The sequence below is a fragment of the Crotalus tigris genome, unplaced genomic scaffold (genome assembly GCF_016545835.1).
Source record: "Crotalus tigris isolate CLP2741 ecotype Arizona unplaced genomic scaffold, ASM1654583v1 scf7180000018537.1059022, whole genome shotgun sequence".
Taxonomy (NCBI): domain Eukaryota; kingdom Metazoa; phylum Chordata; class Lepidosauria; order Squamata; family Viperidae; genus Crotalus; species Crotalus tigris.
In genome coordinates, this window is record NW_024097062.1 from 641,064 (window position 1) to 654,872 (window position 13,809).

Sequence of the window (13,809 nt, forward strand, 5' to 3'; positions counted from 1 at the left end):
CCAGAGAAATGTGTTGAGTTGCTGAAGTCTGAGTGTGCTGGCAAGTATTTCTGAAATCAGCTGCAGAGGAAACTGGTGCCAAATTATAGGATCAATAACTAAAATTTTGGGCATATCAGAACCAATTTAGCTATAAATATCTTAATTTTTAATACTTTAAATATTGATTATATAAATAAAAACTCTTTTGAGATCCACCATGATTTTTAAAAGTGGGAAGAGAAAAAAGTTCAAGAAACACTGATCTAAACAAACTTTGAACAAAGGAGAAATAAAAATTTATGATTTAAGGAAGCAGTATTTTCTAATGCAGCTGCATTTCGGTAATACTCTTCTGCTTCTTCAACTAAATGTTGCCCTATTAATTGGTTTTTCTGCTTTGGTTAAAAATTAACTCAGTGGGGAAAAATTAAATTCCTTTTTGTCCTACAATCTTATCATATGAGGTTATTTGTATATTTTGAAGACATTTTCTCTATAGGCAACTTTTGTTATAGTCATGGAATATTTAAATTTATGGCTCTCTACATTTCTTCAGAAACTTGAGTTCAATTAACAATGATAATGTTAGACAGTCACTTGGGTCAACAGAACAATAACGAATTTTAAGCAAAAAAATTGCCACCAGTTTTCATTAATATCTTGATAAGTGCCAAATCATGTCAATTCATTTGCACAACTTCTCTTCAAATTCAGTGCCAATAAAGATGAATTCTTCTCTGAATCAGCATCTTGAGATTCGTTCAATCAATCAAAATAGAGCTGAAAGGAACCTTGGAGATCTTCTAGTTCTTGAGGAAGTCTTCTCCCCAAGCAGGAGATCCTATACCATTTCAGATAGGTAGCTGTCCAGTCCTTCCTTAAAAACCTCCAGTGATGAAGCATCTACAACTTCTGAAAGCAAGCCGTTCCACTGTCCTCACTGTTAGGAAGTTACTCCTTAATTCTAGGTTGCTTCTCTCCTTGATTAGTTTCCATCTATTGTTTCTTTTTTGCCTTCTGGTACTTTGGAAAACAAGTTGACCTCCCCCTTCTCTGTGGCAGTTCCTCAGATATTGGAATACTGATATCATGTCACTCCTACTCCTTCTTTTCTCAAGACTGGCCATACCCAATTCCTACAACCATTCTTCATATGTTTTTTGTCTCCAGACCCTTAATCATCTTAGTTGCTCTTTTTTGCACTTTTTCCAAAGTCTCAATATCTTTTTTGTAATATGGTGACCAAAACTGGATGCAGTATTCCAGGTATAGTTTTACTAAGCCTTTATAAAGAGGTACTAATACGTCACGTGATTTTGATTCTATGCCTGTTTATACAACCAAGTATTGTATTAGCTTTTTTGACTGCCGCCGCACACTACTGGCTCATGTTTAAGTGTCCACTAGGACTCCACGGTCCTTCTCACAGTTACTGTTTTTGAGCCAGGTTTCGCCTAATCTGTACTTGTACCTTTGGGTTTTCCTACCTTGGTGTAAAACCTTGCTTTTCTCTACATTAAATTTCATGTTGTTGATTAGGGTCCATTGTTCAAATCTTAAGATCTTTTTGGATCCTAAGCTTGTCCTTTGGGGTGTTGGCATGAATATGCCTGTTTTCTTGGCAATGCCTTCTTTTGAGATGCTTTTGAGTAGGATAATATAACTCTCTTTAAAAGCAATCTCCCTAAAGATTTTAGGATAATATGAGCATAGGTGTCAACTAACTTTTAGTATTTTCCTGATTAAATTATTGTAATTTGTTTTTAGGGGGCTAAACCCAGTGCCTGATGAAGAAGTTATTGAAATGTATGGTGGAACACAGCATATCCCATTATACCAGATGAGTGATTTTTATGGCAAGGTAAAGTATGTTCCCTTTACTGAAAATTTATTAGATTTAAAAGAATTAAATGCTGAAAGTTTAATCAGATCATCCTACCAGACTAAAACTTCAATAAGAAAAATGTTAATGATATCTTTCTAGTATTAAAAAAAACAGTAACAAAAATGCTAGTTGTAAACACATTTAACTAATATTTTAAAAAAAAATCCACCAGACCTGTTGTTTTCTTTCTAGAGTAAACAATGGTTATTAGTTCCCCGCATTTTGTACAAAGGCAAATCTATCATGTATTGTTTACAGTAAGTATTTTCTACTTTGTAACACAAACTTCAGTAAAGTTTTCTTTTTTTCTTAAATAGTCCAGGCTCACAAAAGATCATCGTTGCTTCGCTGTAGATGTGAAAAATCTGACTTAAAAGACCATATCTTTGTGTTTTGTTTATTCTTTTTGAAAATGATCATATTCTGCTCCATTGTAGCTTTCAAGCATTCAGTCTAGGATTAAGTCTTTGTACTGTTTCTCCCTCTGAAGATTTATAAACAGGATTGTATATTATGCACAACTTCAATGACATAATTTTTCTCCAATTTCTTTATTTAGGTTCATTAGTATCATTAGTAGTGGCACAACTCAATAATGGGAATAAAGTAGCAGTAACAGTTTTATTTATCTGCCTGGTTCTATTGAGGGTTGAAAACGTAGTTGGGAAGACAACAAACTATGTAGAATTTATTGTCAATGGCAAAGTAACATGGTTATCTCCTCTATATGGAATATGATCTCTTTTTTTTCCTTTTCACATAATATGAATTTTAATGTAATATAATATAGGAAGTTTTTTATTTTTACAATGAATACATCCAAAATAATTTCACTGGCTCATTGTTTTTTGTTTTTAGTTCAGATGTGTAAAGTTGGACTAATGAGTTACTGTTTAATTTCTTGCTGTTTAATAGAATAACATATACTCCTGTTGTCCTTGGACTATCTTTAGGCAGAAGTGATCATTTGGTCTATGAACCTGAACTTGGAAATCACCCAGTATCATCAGAATTTCTCCGTATTTTAACTGGATCCACCCTTTATAAATAGCATTCTGACTTGCCATGTTTTGGATTGCACTGTGTATGTGATATTCTATATATACAAAGAATGCCCATAGTTTAAAGAGCCACTTTTATTGTTTAATTCAAGATAAGAGGTGCTTCCAAACAGAGAGCTTATGGTGTTATTAAATATATTGTACAACTTCCTTCTTTTCCCCCCCTTCCTCCTTCTTGAAAAAGAAAAGAAGGCTGATAAAATATAGGTAATTCTTAACTTATAACCACAACTGAACCCAAAATTTCAGCTGCTAAGCAAGACAGTTGTTAAGTGAAATTTGCTCCATTTTATAACCTTTCTTGCCACAGCTATTTAAGTGAATCGCTGCAGTTAAGTTAGTAACACAGTTCTTAGGTGAATCTGGCACCCCCATTGACTTTGTGAGAAGGTCGCAAACATAATCACATAACCCCAGGAGACTGCAACAGTCATAAATATATGCCAATTCCTAAGTGTCCAAATTTAGATCACATGACTAGGGGATGCTGTCATGGTGATAAGTGTGAAAAAAACTCACAAGTCACTTTTTTCAGTGGTGTTGGAGTGTCAAACAGTCACTTGATGAATGGTTGTGTATTGAGGACTACCTATAATAGAAAAAATATGGAAGTGTCCAAATGCAAGATAATAATCTGGAAGAGGCAAGATGATTACATGATAAAAGCTTTGTCAAAAAGTATTTTTAATGTTTGCTTGCTCAAATATTTTATCATTACAGTATGTTAAATTGTGTGCTGGAAAATAAATATGAATTGTTGGATAGTATGGTGCCTTACGTCAGGGCTTTTCAACCTTTTTACCCATTGTGCCACTTTTAGGATATGGCAATATCCAAGTACCACCAATGGCCTAGCAAGGTGTCAAAAACTTGATGACCCCCCCCCAAAAAAGGAAAAAGTGATAAAGTACAGGTAGTCCTCGACTTACAACAGTTCGCTTAGTGACTGTTCAAAGTTACAATAGCACTGAAAAAAGTGCCCCCCAAGCTGAGCAAGACACCTGCTTGCGGTGCTCTTCCTCCTGTCCAAGGTTTTCATTGTGAGCATTTCTGTTGCGGATTGGCAGCGGGGGTGGGGTGGAGGAGTGTTTGGTTTTTATTCCCTCCGTTTGCTGGGTGGTTGCAGCAGGTTTTGGTCACTTCACATGACCCTGGGACACTGTGACCATCATAAATATGAATCAGTTGCCAAGCATCTGAATGTAAATCACTTGGTGATGCTGAAAACATTCCAGCTGATTGGCGCTTCCTCTGAGCTCAGCAGAAGCACCAGGATCAGCGCTGAGCTCCAGCTGGAGCCTGGCGCTGATCCTGGCGCTTCCACTAAGCCCTCACAGTCCCGAAGAAGCACTGATCCTGGCGCTTCTGCTGAGCCCTGACAGCCCTGCAGCTCCAGCCATCTCTCGCTCAGGCTTGTGCGGTTCTGCCACCAGTTCAGCTCATTCCTCTCCCCCGCTACCACTTTTCTAGGATGGTCGCATACCACCTGCCAGGTGCCAATGTACCACAGGTGATACCCATACCACTGGTTGAAAAGCCTTGCCTTACGTGGATGTACCTTGTGAAAAAAAATAATGGCTGGGATGTAACCTTTTATTGCTTTATTTTGCACTAAGCTGTGTGCAACACACAGATTGTCTACATACTCCAAAATTCTTATCTCCCTCTTTTCCTTTGGCCAGCCCTGTGGATAAGTTCATGGATTTGCAGACAGTCATAATATTTGAAAAGAAAAAGCCAAGCCAGGCTTTGATAGCTATCAGCCAAATGGATATACGGCTCCCAATGTAACTGACATTTAGCTTTCAGCACAAGTGAGAAAACATGGATTTTATTTATTTATTAATTTTAAATATGCTGCCATCTCACTGTCAGGCAATTCTGGGACGATTACAATATCATAAAAACAATAGTTAGAAACATTAAAACATTTAATCGTGCACAAAGCTCAGGAACAAAGACCCAAACAACACAGAGTTTTAGCAGTTTTAAATATACTCTGGCGACTCATCAACGAACATGCTCAGAGTGCACACTTCAAAATCCAGCAAACCAGTCCAGATGATTGGTGATTGTCAAAGTGTGCGTATACCTCCGCCCAAAGTTCAACTAACTAAGCAAATCAACTCTGTATTAGTAATTTGTGTATATTTATACACTTTCAATATGAGTGATTCTATAGCTGGATTGGTGAGGCTAGAAAAAGTTTTTTTGTGGGGGGGGGGGAAAGGAATCCAGTAAAAAGTCATAAAACAAGGGAACTGATATGTTTGAAAATGCCAAGTTTGTTCTGAGCTTGGAACACTTGCAATTATTGCCTCAAGATTAAAACTATAGGAATATGGCTGGCTGGTATGTTTATTTTCTCAATTAGCAGCGCTTTTTGGCTGGGGGGGGGGGAAATATATAACAGTGATGGCATTAGTTCTTTTGTCTTGTTAATATGCTTGACTGAATGTGGGAATGAAGTAGAGAGCTAGAGTTTCCCAAAGCAAGTATGCCGGTTATATCAGCAGTTCAGCCTGAGAAACATAAAGCAGGATATCTGTTAAGCATGGGAAAGGCAGGAAAAAGAAGCCTGGGATTTAAATCACAGAGGACATAAGAAGGAACTTGCTCTCAATTAACAAAACAATCATCTAATTTCATCCTAGTATGTATTAAAAATTCTTATCTAGCTGTGTTGTGGCATTTGTCTGATAGTTTCTCTCACCAACTCAGGGCTTACGTCAACAATTGAAAAGACTCTTTGGAAATCCAGAGAATTCTGGATTCTGGTATCGTTTCTAACTAATTAGCTTCAACTGCTGTTTCAAATGCTTTATAGTTTAATTTATATTTTATCATTTATATTTTAAAATGCTTTATATTTAATGCTTAATTTTTTTCTTTTAAAAAAAAATCCATTGGTCAATTTTTCTGTTAGTTGAATGGCTGATAGAATTCATTAGGAACAATTACCTCACTTATTCTTGTCCTTGGAAGATTAAAAAAAAAAATGCAAGGTGTTTTTTTCCAAATTCTCATTGTGTTTTCTGGCCAGACCTCAAAATGTTTTGTGCTTTGTTCTACTGGAAACATTGGGCTACTTTTTGCTCCATTGGAAAATAGCCAGCAGGAAAAATTGGTGGAATATTTTGAAGGGGCTGATTTTTTCTGCATACCAGTCTAAATGTGTTTTTCATTTCTTGCGCAATGCTAGTTCAAAGATCTTTTAAAATTATTTTAAATAGCAAAAGAAGGAAAATCCTGGGAACATACTTTTTTTGTACTGTAATTATTTAAAGTTTTCAAGTCTGAATAAGGAGGCTGGGGACTAACATTGTAGTTCATTTAAAAATTTTCTACAATTTAGTAAAGAGTTTTCTGGATATGTATAATATTATACTGTTTCATAGTTATTGGTTAATTTACTTCAGAAAGGGCTATAATGTATTAGACATGCATACTATGGCATTAAAATTGTTTATTGCTAGAACAGATGCAAAAAGCAGTGCAAATAAACCTAATAACCAAAATTTGCTGGGTCCAAAATTAGCTTTGTAATTTAATGACAGGGAACATAGTTTAATCTTCTCAAACTTTAATGAATGAGTTTTCTGTGCAATTAATTCATGATACTCGATATAATTTTTTTTTCATGCTATTCCTGTATGCAGTTGGCTATTTCTAATTATTCCCCAATATAAAAAGGTGAATTAACCATTTAAAGCAGACAGAAATCACATATTCTTTATATCAGCCCTTAGTTCTGCTGGAAGAAAAAAGAGTTTTGAAAGTATTTTATATTTCTAATAGAAAAATGTCTGTCAAGCTTCAAAAACATCTCATTCTTGTGTTATCTAATTTTATGAGTCTTTCATAAACCTGGCTTATTTAAAGTCTTACTTATGAGTGGAATGTTGCAGGGGCTGATTCTAAATGAAGAACAAAGCCAAGCATATATTTTGCCCTGCTATAAAAAAACAGTGTATTTATATATTAATTTTACAGTTACTCAGCCTATTTGGGGGAAAATAGTAATTAGAAGCATTAGGTATGTTTGCTGCCATGAGTTGGCTAACATTATTTTTTTTAAAAAAAAGTTTGGGTAAAAAAATTGAATAATCATAGTTTTAACATCAATATAAGGACAATTCCTATAGTCAGATCTTAATGTTATAAAGTTTTACAATTTTATGCTAGTAATTCCTATATTTTATTCAACTCTCATCTATACCTTAAATTCGTTTTCCAGGACTGATTGTAATTTTATATAGAAAGAGTACAGAGAAGAGCAACAAAGATGATTAGGGGACTGGAGGCTAAAACATATAAGGAACGTTTGCTAGAATTGGGTATGTCTAGTTTAACGAAGAGAAGGACGAGGGGGGACATAATAGCAGTGTTCCGCTATCTCAGGGGCTGCCATAAAGAAGAGGGAATTAAGCTATTTTCCAAAGCACCTGAAGGCAGGACAAGAAGCAATGAGTGGAAACTAATCAAGGAGAGAAGCAACCTAGAACTAAGAAGAAACTTCCTGACAGTTAGAACAATTAATCAGTGGAACAGCCTGCCTCCAGAAGCGGTGAATGCTCCAACACTGGAAGTTTTTAAGAAGAGACTGGACAGTCATTTGTCCGAAATGGGGTAGGGTTTCCTGCCCGAGCAGGGGGTTGGACTAGATGACCTCCAAGGTCCCTTCCAACTTTACTATTATTATTATTATTATATATTATACTCTATGACTAGAATAAAAATGTTGATGAGATTATATTAGTTTTAAATGGAAATTAATTCCTATTCTAAGGGAAAAGATAAGATACGGCTGTCCCTTGATTTAAGTCTTTAAAAATGTCAAGTTTTGCTGTCTACTCCACAAGTCAAATTTTTTTTTAATAGTAATATTATTTTGTTCTTTCGAGTAGGGTCCATCGATTAAACAATTTATGGACATTTTTTCTCTTCCTGAAATGACCCTACTTTCATCCGTGACTGACTATTTCATGACTCATAATATTGAGTATGACCAAGTTCATCTTTTCAAGGACATCAGTGTAAGTGTAATTCTTCTAGAACATAAAAGATGAAAAAAATAATAATGAGTTAGTTAATGAATGAATGAATTAATTAATATTGTTTGTTCAAATTGGTGTCAGAAGCATCAAGCTATTTCCGGGTTGAAAGAATTAGCTGGTGACCTCACCGTTGCCTGGGGGATGCCTGGTTGGGGACCCCCATTAATGTGCCCATTGAAGCGGTAACTATCTACTTGAACGTTTTTAAACTGCTAGGTCAGCAGGAGTTGGAGCGAATGACGAGAGCTAACCCCGTCACCCAGTACCACACGGGTCTCAAACACGGACTTGCTGGTCACGAGCCCAGCATGCTAACCACATGAGCCACCACGGCCCCTAACAAATAAATATTGTTTGGAGTGGTCTTTTTGGTAGCTTTGTTACAATATGTAACGCCAGGTTTTAAAACTAACACCGAATTTCTCTTTCCAATTTTAGGATGCCATTAAAGATGTCCATGTGAAAGGAATGATGTACAAATGGATTGAAAAGGACATGGGTCAGTAAAGGCCTATCTTTTAAATGTGAATAATAATGAGCACCGCATGTAATGGTTTTAGATCAGGGGAGTGAAACTTTATGCACATTATCTTGTGGCTAACCAACCAGTTCTGTATTCCACCAGGAGGTAGAACCAAAGAATAAATTCCTTCTTTTCTGCACCTTGTATATACTTATTAGCGTTCATACCTGTGATCACAAAGATGCTTCAACGTAACTATTTGTTAATGTTAACGTTAAGCGAGAGAAAAAAGGGGTATCTTTTCTCCCTAATAGAATTACTGTACCTATGCACTGCAATCTATGTATTAAAAAAACAATAATTACATGAACAATGTTTTTAGCCATAACTGGTTTAGACATTGAAGATTAGGAAGGCTCTGCATCCACTGGATCCCTTCCTGTGCTTCAGAACAGATGTGAACAATCAAAGCTAGTTCAAGAGATGGATTGTCTCATCCCACACACAGTACTGTAGCATCTGAATTATGTTAGTAACTGAAATTTCATTCTTACTCTGCCCAAAATTATTTTATCCATGCAGAAGCCTCACATAATTGTCACTTCCTGCTTGGCAAAAGAAATGTGAATTGAGAGCAGAGATTTAGGGAGAGGAAGAATTCTTGGTCCTATCATTCCTTCCTTCTTTGGAGAGCTCCCACACTTTCTGTAGATGAATTATTTCATTATCACTAAACTGTGTCTTTTACCATTGCAACATACAAATGTTTATATTATGCTTAGCTTCACCTGTTTCTTGCAGAAAAATATATTCTTCATGGAGATGAAACGTATGCTGTCTTAAATAGATTGGTTAACAACAATAAAAAACTCTTTCTCATCACAAATAGTCCTTTTAGTTTTGTGTAAGTATTAACGTGCATGCATTCATCTTGCTGAAATGACCAGTCATGTGCAGATATAAAGAGAGAAATGTGAGGACTGAAAATGTCAGTAAAGATAGCTTATCTTTATAGCATCGTACGATTTGGTGACCTATTAATTCTGTTACCCATTCTCATACAAGCCTGTCTTAAAATCTAATGCTCACAACTGTAAAGATGTACTTTAAAAAATAATGAAGTAGAATCTTTTACTTCCCAAACATTCAACCTTATAGCACACTATATGTTCTTCATATTGCAGTTAGCCTTCCCTCTCTCTAATTACAATTTCCTATTTAAAAAAACCTGGAGAGACCTATTAGTGCTCTAGAAAAATAATAGGTCTCTAATATTCTGGAATATCTAATATCCTGTTTCTCATAAGGTGATATGGTCTCACATTCTTAGAGGTTTTGGAATAACTGTAAAAAAATGAGAAATATAAAGCATTAATGTTGTTCTTAGTAAATGTTATGGGACCAAAGTGTTTAGAGACATAAAAACCATTCTTTATTTTATCTGATGGTAGGGCAACTCAATCAAACTGCATCAAATCAAATGATGTATTTGTTCAGTGCCTGCATTCCTTAGTTGTCTATAATCCCATAAATTTGTTCCTTAAGTAATCCCTATAAGAGTCTCAGTGTTGTTAATGGCCATTATATACATAATGTTTCTAATAGTGGGACTGATAGCAAATCTTAGCTGCATGAGGAAAATCATTTTTTAATTCTAGAAAAAGAAGGAGGCTTTTCACTGAACTTTGCTTAAGAAACATCTGGCAACAATGCTTGTTCTTGCCAAATGCTTATAAAGTTAAGCATTATACGGGGACTAAGATGCCAGTCTCCACTAATCCCCAGATTGAAGAAAAGCCAAATATTCTTACCAGCTAACAAAGGTGGTTAGGAACCTCTGTCCCTTGCTGTATGTACTGAATGACTCGTAATCAGAAATAATGTATGAAGGAACTCTGAGAGTAGCTACTGTTTTGCTTAAGAAAGTGAACAGGAAGTTACTTACATTTCCCCCCCTGTTTTGCCTATAGCGATAAAGGGATGAAATACATGGTTGGCAAAAACTGGCAGGACCTTTTTGACATGGTCATTGTGCAAGCAGATAAGCCCAGTTTCTTTACTGATAAGCGAAAGTAAGTATATTGGTTTTATTACATTTCTTAGATATAATCCACACTTAATATTTAAATATATACAGTACTTTCCACCAAAACGGCAAACAGATATTCTCTTCTTTTCTGCCATGAGCAGAATAGGTCCCAAAATGTACCATATCATGATGCCATGCCATGATCATTATCCTAACACCATCTGTGGGAGAGAGGAATTAATTTTGCAACTGATACGATTTTAAGGAGTAGATGCCAAGTTATTCTGTGCAGGTCAATTCACACTTCTTTTGCTAAAACTGGCTTCCAGATTGTGTGTAAGCATGTGAAATTGTTTCTCAGCCTCATGAGAAGAATGTTGAAGCTTTTTTTCTTTCTTTCTATGACCCTTTAATCCTTTGTTTTGGGGTGGACTCAGGGTGACTGAGTGAAGCTGAGCATTTACTGGCCGTATCCCCTTCCTGATGCCTACACAGAGTTCACAGCAGATATTTTCTCTTTGCACCCTGATAAGAGCAACATCTGCTGCTGCCTAGGATTGAACTCTCAACCTTTTGAGTGGGAGGCGAGCGTCTTCACCTCTAGGCCATCACGCAGCTGATGTTGAGACTTTATTATCCTGTGTAATGACAGACACTGAACAGAAAATTTTATCTACAAAAAATTCAAGCTATTCTGGTTGTTATTCTTTCCTGTGTCTGCTTATTCATTCTTTCTTTTGGGATGGATGGGTATGTGTGTGTGTGTCCGCATGCATGCGTATAGTGTAGCATCAAGTATGTAGTGTCTGATGTGTGAAATTTTACAAAATATTTCTTTGAGTGTGGAACTGCTATTTTGAGCTCAAGTGATCTATTCGCCACATAGGGAAAGTGTTCCAAGCCTCACAGAAAACAGTTCTGAGTTCAAGAATATATTGTTTTGAGCTTGATCTATTTCCAAAATGTTTAGAGCACCTTGTTTTACACTTAGCCCTCAAAAATTCATTTTGTGAAATTTCATACTTGAAACAAAGTATTGTGACATTAAGTAAACTAGGAGCAGACTTGTCTTTTGGTGTCGCAGGGTCATATTTAATCATTTGCAAAACTGGATGGTTGCAGAAATGGGATGGAAACATAAATTGGGCAAAGCTCTTTATTATATCATCAGGGTTGGGATTCTTAGGTTTCTTTCTTTGTTTGTTTTTTTCCGGAGTTCTGGGTGGTGAAGTTATTTCTTCTTGGTAACAACGTAGATTTAGGCTTACCCTGCTTGTGGGTTTCCTGTTTCAAAATAGTTGGAAATCAACATTCACAGTACAAGTTAGGGCAGTGTTTCTCAATCTTAGCAACTGTAAGATGAAATCTGGGAATTGAAGGCCACACATCTTAGAGTTGCTGAGGCTGAGAAATTTGAGTTTGGGACAAGCTCCAGAAATTTGAATATAAGGATATAAGACAAGTACAATATTATATACATGGACCTCAGTTTTCCTAATTTGCTTTTGTTAACACATTTTTCAGTAATTTGTTTAACATGATAATAATCCCAGTGTTATGGTTCCGGCTAATGAAACATTTCAAAGAACTTCCAGGCATTATTTTCCTAAAAGTCTTTTATTGTTACAAAATGTCAGCACAGGCACAATGGAGGGATGCTAGGATCTAAGTTCTCTTCCTCTTAGCAGTTAAATTATCAGCATGTTCCCTCCCTAAATTAGCTGTCATATCTCACATTATCCAATTAGTGTGAAGGTCAAATGTTTTCTTCCTCTTTCTTTCCCGGGCTTTACCCTCATCCCCCTTCTGCTCTGTATTAACCCCATAATTACCAGACAATTCTGCATATTGTCAAAAGCAAGAATATACAATATTTGCAGTGTTGACACCCAGTACACATCTCAATGCATACATTTCATCTATGTATTACTTTCTATTTATGTATTATTTTTAGCAGCTAAATTAATGTACTTGAAATTCTTTTCATTTGCAGTTTAAAAGCTTTTCTTGTAGTTATTTTTGTAATGAAGCCTATATCTGTTTGATTTTTTGAAGACCTTTCAGAAAAATGGATGAAGAAGGTTCTCTTCACTGGGACAAAATAAATAAACTGGAAAAGGGGAAAATCTATAAACAGGTAAAATTACTTAGTAATTTGTCTTTACCTCATGGGGTATTTAATAATGCTGACTTTCTGGAGTTAACTTCAGATATGAGGATAACCATGAAAAATAATCTTTGTTACTGTCCTTTCTAATAGCTTAATGTTCTAATCTATTCCATGTGTTCTTTCATTTAAATTGTTAGCATCTCCTGATATTAACATTAAACATCTGATATAACAAAAGTTAAATAATGTGCAGGTCCATGCCCTTTATTTTAAAATTATTCAGTCTCCATTGTTTTCACTCAAAAAGGAAGTGTTGTTTTATGTTTTCTTTGGCTAAGTAATCTGTTTCCTATTTTCTTTTCCCCGGGAATTAGTATAATCCCGAGAAGAGCTGAGAAGATTATTACTTAGAAGGTAATAATGAAAAATTGTTAGTAATACACTTTCAGAACTTCAGGACTTATTTTGAGATAGAACACTACAGGAACATTTTATTGCTGAAACAATATAATTTGGGGCATAGTGATTTTATGCTAATTGAACAGGGGTTTAAATCTTGCTTTTATTCAATCAGCAAGAGTCACTCACATTAATAGAGACATACTCGGAATTTTCCATCAGTAGGAGAAATGGGGAGGTCTATCCAAATTTCCATTATAGTCACTCTCTGTTGTAGAGAGTCATCAACCCTAAAGTCAGGTTTGGACAACATGAGATTCAGAAAGGGTTAATTAACAAAGGTTACTTTCTTGCCTTCTGTTAGTGGAATCTCATTGAATCAGAAGCCTTCCATGGCTGGAAGAAGACCTTCTTTCCATGGGAATCTTGTCTGAGATCCAGGCCAATGCCTGTAACATTATTTAGATATATAATAAAGGCAAAAATGAAGAAATGACGCATTTACTAATGCAACACTCTGGGAATGAGGCTGGGAAAGTAGAAACTACTTTATAGATTCATACCATATGTGATCTTATACATAAGCAGAAGATTTTCAGTTTGGAAAATATTTTGGCCTGAATCTTTATATTTGTTCCTAACTGCCTGTGTAAGAAACTGTGATGTGGAAGTCAACAAATTAAAATTTTCAGATCGCTGGGACAGTGGGTGAATAATAGCATGTCTGGTTAACATTTCCACTGAAATTGGCATAATGGTTCTCTGTTTTGTATCAAGCATGAAAATGTCTTTTGATTAGAGAGTTAAACAGAGAGATTCAAGC

At 35.6% G+C, this 13,809-nt stretch overlaps 1 protein-coding gene across 1 annotated transcript in view; it reads left to right on the forward strand.

Moving 5' to 3' along the window:
• Positions 1-13,809, forward strand: part of NT5DC2 (5'-nucleotidase domain containing 2) — a 32,489-nt gene that overhangs the window by 10,308 nt on the left and 8,372 nt on the right. The window contains exons 5-10 of the mRNA XM_039353918.1: positions 1,750-1,843; positions 7,836-7,964; positions 8,424-8,484; positions 9,250-9,352; positions 10,419-10,520; positions 12,533-12,614. Coding sequence (XP_039209852.1) covers positions 1,750-1,843; positions 7,836-7,964; positions 8,424-8,484; positions 9,250-9,352; positions 10,419-10,520; positions 12,533-12,614 — 571 coding nt within the window. The remainder of the gene's footprint in view (positions 1-1,749; positions 1,844-7,835; positions 7,965-8,423; positions 8,485-9,249; positions 9,353-10,418; positions 10,521-12,532; positions 12,615-13,809) is intronic.